General features: G+C 32.5%; 1 protein-coding gene across 1 annotated transcript in view; it reads left to right on the top strand.

Annotated features, from left to right (window-relative positions):
* The window catches only part of neo1b (neogenin 1b), a 147174-nt gene that overhangs the window by 134020 nt on the left and 6953 nt on the right, over positions 1-6201 (top strand). Inside the window, exons 17-23 of the mRNA XM_016559457.1 lie at positions 2125-2300; positions 3196-3334; positions 3898-4005; positions 4239-4433; positions 4516-4548; positions 5631-5690; positions 5778-5916. Of these exons, the coding sequence (XP_016414943.1) occupies positions 2125-2300; positions 3196-3334; positions 3898-4005; positions 4239-4433; positions 4516-4548; positions 5631-5690; positions 5778-5916 (850 nt within the window). The remainder of the gene's footprint in view (positions 1-2124; positions 2301-3195; positions 3335-3897; positions 4006-4238; positions 4434-4515; positions 4549-5630; positions 5691-5777; positions 5917-6201) is intronic.

Raw genomic sequence — 6201 nt, 5'->3', positions numbered from 1 at the left:
TTTTTTTTTATGCCAAAAATCATTAGGATATTAGGTAAAGATCATGTTCCATGAAGATATTTTATAAATTTCCTACTGTAAATATATCAAAACTTAATTTGTGATTAGTAATATGCATTGCTAAGAACTTCATTTGGACAACTTTAAAGGTGATTTTCTCAATATTTAGATTTTTTTGCACCCTCAGATTCCAGATTTTCAAATAGTTGTCTCTCAGCCAAATATTTATTCAGCTTTCAGATGATGCATAAACTTCAATTAAAAAAAATCTACCCTTATGACTGATTTTGTGGTCCAGAGTCACATATAACATGCTTAACTGTGTCTCTCTTATATCTAGCATCAGACATGTTTGCGTTTTTGCACCAGAAACAAAGCGTGGTGTAAATCTGTAACGCTTCAGGCTCTAGAAGTCAGTCAGACGTTGTTTTGTAGTGAAGAGAAACTACAATCTCTTCCTCGCTCGTGTGTGTGTGTGTGTGTGTTAAATGTGAGGTGACAGATACCGCGCATCCGTCTGCCCCCCTCAGTTCTGGGACACACATCCAAACCTACAGGTGTGATGTGCGCTCACGTCTCTCTTTCATTGGCTTTACGTCAGATGTCTCAGACAGCCGAACACCGCTGTTAGAGGTTTCCAGACCCCCTGCCGTCCTGTCAGGTCGAGATTCACATCAGATCCCACTCTGTTAGGCGTCACATAACTTTTCTCGAGTTTCCTAAGCTAGAGCACAAAATGACCCAGAAATGAGTTGAGGATGAACGTTAGCTTGTTTGCTACAATCATTTATAGCTGTTTTCTGCTGAGCCTGCGTTTTCTGTTGTTGCTGTTGACGACAACAAAATCAGTGGATATTTTCACAGAAAAATCAATAGCAATTCCAGGTGTATCTTAATTAAATGTTCAGAGCTCTATTGATCAGCAACATGCTGTTAATTACAGGATCGTTTGGATTTGCCCCTCTTAAATGAGCAAAAAAAACACTGTAATAGGACAGATAATTATTATTATAGTTTTAAAATTAGTATTATTATCATTACTATCATTAAATACTATTATAAAACGTACTATTATTATTTTTTTATATATAACAGTAGAATAGTATTATTGCAATAGTAATATATTTTTATATTTTATCTTTTTTATATTTATATAAATCAAATAATGTAAAAATACTTTGAATAATAATGATTATAATTATTATTATTAAATATTGATATAATACTTATTTTTAAATTCTATTATAAGTATATGTTTATTAAAGTTATTATTAATATCATTAATTTTATAAATGCTACTATTCATTTTTGTCTTTTACAGTAAAATAATATTTTTTTTATTTTTTTTTAATTAATATCTTTTTTGTATTTTTATAAATCAAATAAAGTAAAAAATATTTTGAATAATTATTACTATTGAACACTGTTATATTTCTTTTTAAATACTATTATAAATATTATTTTTATTATTTTACAGTATAGTAGTATTATTGTGATAGTATCTTTTGTTATTTTTCTCGTCTTTTAATATTGTTATATTTTGAATAATAATAATAGTTATTATTATTATTACTGCTCAACACGCTTAAAAGGATGATTTAGCCAACATGTACCACACATCACTGTGTGTACTTGATTTTTGTCTTTTTCAAATCTGAGAAATGAGTTGAAATAATTTTCTGTGGTAATTGTTGCAGATACTGACCTTAGAGCTTAAATAGTATTAAACTTGTATTATTTCTTGTAATTTTCAGTGAGTTTTTTTCTGTATGTCTTTAAATGCTGCAACATAATCCAAGACTTGTAATAGAAATTGTCCATTTGACACCAATTATAATCAATGTTTTTGCATATCTACTGTTTTAAATTAAATATGGAGCTTTTTAATTCTAATAATATCACTCTTTCTCTTTTTCATTCATTTTTCCTCTCACTCGTCCACCACTGAACCATTAATCCATTTTATGTTGTCTAACCCTGATCAATCCTTCCATATTTTTTAAACCCATGTGATTTTGTTGTTTTATTTTATTTTATTTTGTTCTCCATTTATTACGCTGCTGTCAGACCCCATAGACCCTGATATTGATTTTTATGAACTCTTTAATAACCCATACACCCCAGCACCTGACCCCACACCCATGCTGCCCCCGGTGGGCGTTCAGGCCACCGTCCTCAGCCAGGACACAGTCAAAGTCAGCTGGGCCGACAACTCGCTCGCCAAGAACCAGAAGATCACCGACTCCAGATATTACACTATCCGCTGGAAGACCAACATCCCCGCCAACACCAAATACAAGGTATCCACCGTCTCTTTGGGTTCATATTTGTGACCCTGGAGCACAAAAGCAGTCTTAAGTCTCTGGGGTATATTTGTAGCAATAGCCAACAATACATTGCATGGGTCAAAATTATCGATTTTTCTTTTCTGCCAAAAATCATCAGGATATTAAGTAAAGATTAAGAATATTGTCCTATCCTAACAAACCATACATCAATGGAAATCTTATTTATTCAGCTTTCAGATGAAGTATACATCTCAATTTCAAAAAATTGACCATTATGACTGGTTTTGTGGTCCAAGGTCACATTTCATAACATTGGTTTATTTGGTGTTCAAAACAGCTTTATTTCATCACTTAAACTGATGTTCTAAAGAGGACTGTAGCAGTAACTAAAACTAAAATCATACAATTGTATTTGCTTGAAATAAAATAAATGTTAATCAAAGTAAAATGGAGGGAAAAAAGTTGCCAAGACAACATTTGTCTTTTTCATTTAATTTGCTAAAATAACTAAAACTGAAATCAAATTATATTAAATTAAATAAATATATAGACAGTTAAAACAAAATACAAAAACACAAGAAAATTACTAAAACTTTGAGAAGATTTAAAAATAAAAACTAATTCAAAAACTTTTAGTCAAAACTATAATAGTAGCTCGATGATACTAAAATAACACTGATTCTGAAGAGAGTATTTCAGTTCACTATAGGTTTTTTTCCCGTGCTTGGAGCGCCCTCTAGTGTTCACTTGCTCAGAATGCATTAAATACCTGTTTGGAATGGAATACTAGTGTACTGCTTACTGCATACTACATAGTATATACTATATATTTTTTAATAGTCATATGTGTTACAATATGCGGTGATCAACTTTTTTTAATGTGTTTGTCTGTTGCTTGTTTTGTCAGATGGCAAACACCACGTCTCTGTTCCATACGGTAACGGCTCTGAAGCCCAACACGCTTTATGAGTTCTCCGTTATGGTGACCAAGAGCCGCAGGAGCAGTACATGGAGTATGACGGCCCACGGGACCACCTTTGAGTCCAGTAAGATCACACACATTCACAGCATTTTACTATTATACAGAAATAAATGACATTTTTACTATAATATTTTCTCTTTCATGAAAACAACTTAACTCATTTAATCTAGTTTTATCTCATTAAACATGCATGCACCAGTTTTTCCACACAGGTTCCCAATTATGTTATGACTCTTGCATATTATATAATATGTATTTCATAATTTCTTATCATTTGTCTGTAGATGTTGACAAAACATGGGTTTTCTCTAAATTTTTTTTGTTGTTTGTTTATATCATCAAAAATTCATGCGATGAAGTACATGAAATTCAAAAACAGATGTGTAGATTTTAGGATGCATGCAAAATTTGTGCATATTTAATTAATGTCTTATTTGCATTTTTATTGGTTTTTCAGTACAAATGAGATTCAACATTTTCTCGACCCTCATCAACAAATCCCTTTAGTTACATCCATTAATTTCTATAAGAGCTGATGATTTTGGGACAGATTGCTATAGCAAAGCTTTTATTAATAGCCTTTTTACAGTATTTGCTTGTATTCTCTGCCTTTAATGTGATTTGTAGTACCCAGCTCTGCTCCGAAAGATGTGACTGTGATCAGTAAAGAGGGAAATCCTCGAATCATCAACATCAACTGGCAGCCTCCGACTGAAGCCAACGGCAAAATCACAGGTACCCCAAAACCATGTCCCGGTCATATTACACCACAAAATATGAATTGAAGATAATCAACTAGAAGATCATTTTGCATTGTGACATTATTTGCATGACATGAAACAAATTTTAGACTGACATGACATGCCTGATTTACATTATGGATGCCGATGACAGGATTTACAGAACCAGTCGTGCATCCAAACAGAAAAGGATAATTTTCAGACGTGGAATAAATCTCTGTCTCTCAGGGTACATCATCTACTACAGCACCGATGTGAACGCCGAGGTCCATGATTGGGTGGTGGAGCCCGTGGTGGGAAACAGACTGACCCATCAGATTCAGGGGCTGACGCTGGACACCACATACTACTTCAAGATCCAGGCGAGAAACTCCAAAGGCATGGGACCCATGTCAGACGCGGCGCAGTTCCGCACCCCGAAAGGTAAAGCCCCAGCCTTGTTTAGACTCGCCTATTAAAACTTAACTGATGCTCATTTATTCATTCTGTTTGTCTTTGTTTCCAGCTGAGCCATCGGACAAAATGTCAAGTGATCAAGGTAATTAAACACGTTTCTAATGCAGAAGGAAATTAAAGACACACGACATTGTTTTAAATGCATTAATAATTTTGACTAATTATGCCAATATGATTGAATACATATGATTTATAATATTATTATACATATTATTAATACATAATTAAATAATATCATATAAGATATGTAAAATATTATATTAGATGTTTAGAAGTTTAATGGTCAAAACAGTTACCAGCCATTAAAACAGGCTTAGTTTTGCCATATAACACTAAAAATGAAATTTATATTAAATGTATTTTTTTTATAAAATTTAAATTGAATTGAATTTATTTGAATTTCAAGTTAAATATATACTTGAAATATAAATAAATATAAAAATTCTTTATGCATTCTATGCATTTAGTTAACATTGAGTTTTATGTATTTATACATTTTTTTATCATTAAATAAAAAGTGTGTATACATATGTGACCCTGGAGCACAAAACCAGTCATAAGTAGCACAGGTATATTTTTAACAATAGCCAACAATACATTGTATGAGTCAAAATTATTAATTTTTCTTTTATGCCAAAAATCATTAGGATATTAAGTATTATTTTGTAAATTTCCTACCGTAAATATATCAAAACTTAATTTTTGATTAGTAATATGCATTGCTAAGAACTTCATTTGGACAACTTTAAAGCTGATTTTCTCAATATTTAGATTTTTTTGCTCCCTCTGATTCCAGATTTTCAAATAGTTGTATCTCGGCCAAATATTATCCTATCCTAACAAACCATACATCAATGGAAAGCTTATTTATTCAGCTCTCAATTTAAAAAAATTGACCCTTATGACTGGTTTTGTGGTCCAAGGTCACATATAATTCTATATATATGTATTTTATAATAATTTTTAAAGATTTTAAATATTCATACAATTTATATACAACAACATACATCCTTTTGCTAAATATGTTAAATTAAATTTTATTATATATTTATTTGAATAAGTTACAAATATAGAATCTATTAATATATTAAATAAAAACACACATATAAAACATAATATATAATATATTCAGTTAAATGAAGTTCTTTGATGTCTTGTCTGTAGGGCTGCAAGTCAAACCCGGTCACCCGACTCTACCGGAGCACGGGATTGGATCAAACATGGGTATACAGGAAGACACACTCTTTAAAGACAGGCACGTGACTCATTAAGAGCTGTGGTGATGTAACGCTGTCTCTCTCTCTGTGTCAGATAAACCAGGCATCACGGGCAGCCAGGAGAATCATATTCTGGTGATCGTGGTGATTGTCTCTGTTGGTGTGTTCACCATCATCGCTGTGGTCGTGGGGGCCATCCTGTGCACACGCCGCTCCAACTCCCACCAGAAAAAGTGTGTTCTTCACTCTTCAGTCTTCTTTACAGCTCACATACACATGTGTATTAAAACAATAAGCAACGGGACATTTTGCTTTTTAGGCCTGACATGACACAGCGTGCCTAAAACTGTGGTACAATCACTGCAGCATAACTACAACATGAATGAACAAATATTTAAAACTCTAGAAAAAGACTTAGATTTTGTAATCTCACTTAATGCTGCATAACTGCAGTTAATTTCTCAAAATGATTGATTATTGTCATTGTCACAGACCCCCCCCCCCCCCCAAAAAAATAC

The sequence above is a fragment of the Sinocyclocheilus rhinocerous genome, unplaced genomic scaffold (assembly GCF_001515625.1).
Source record: "Sinocyclocheilus rhinocerous isolate Xijiao unplaced genomic scaffold, SAMN03320098_v1.1 scaffold1099, whole genome shotgun sequence".
Lineage (NCBI taxonomy): Eukaryota > Metazoa > Chordata > Actinopteri > Cypriniformes > Cyprinidae > Sinocyclocheilus > Sinocyclocheilus rhinocerous.
This window is presented reverse-complemented; position numbering and strand designations above follow the sequence as displayed.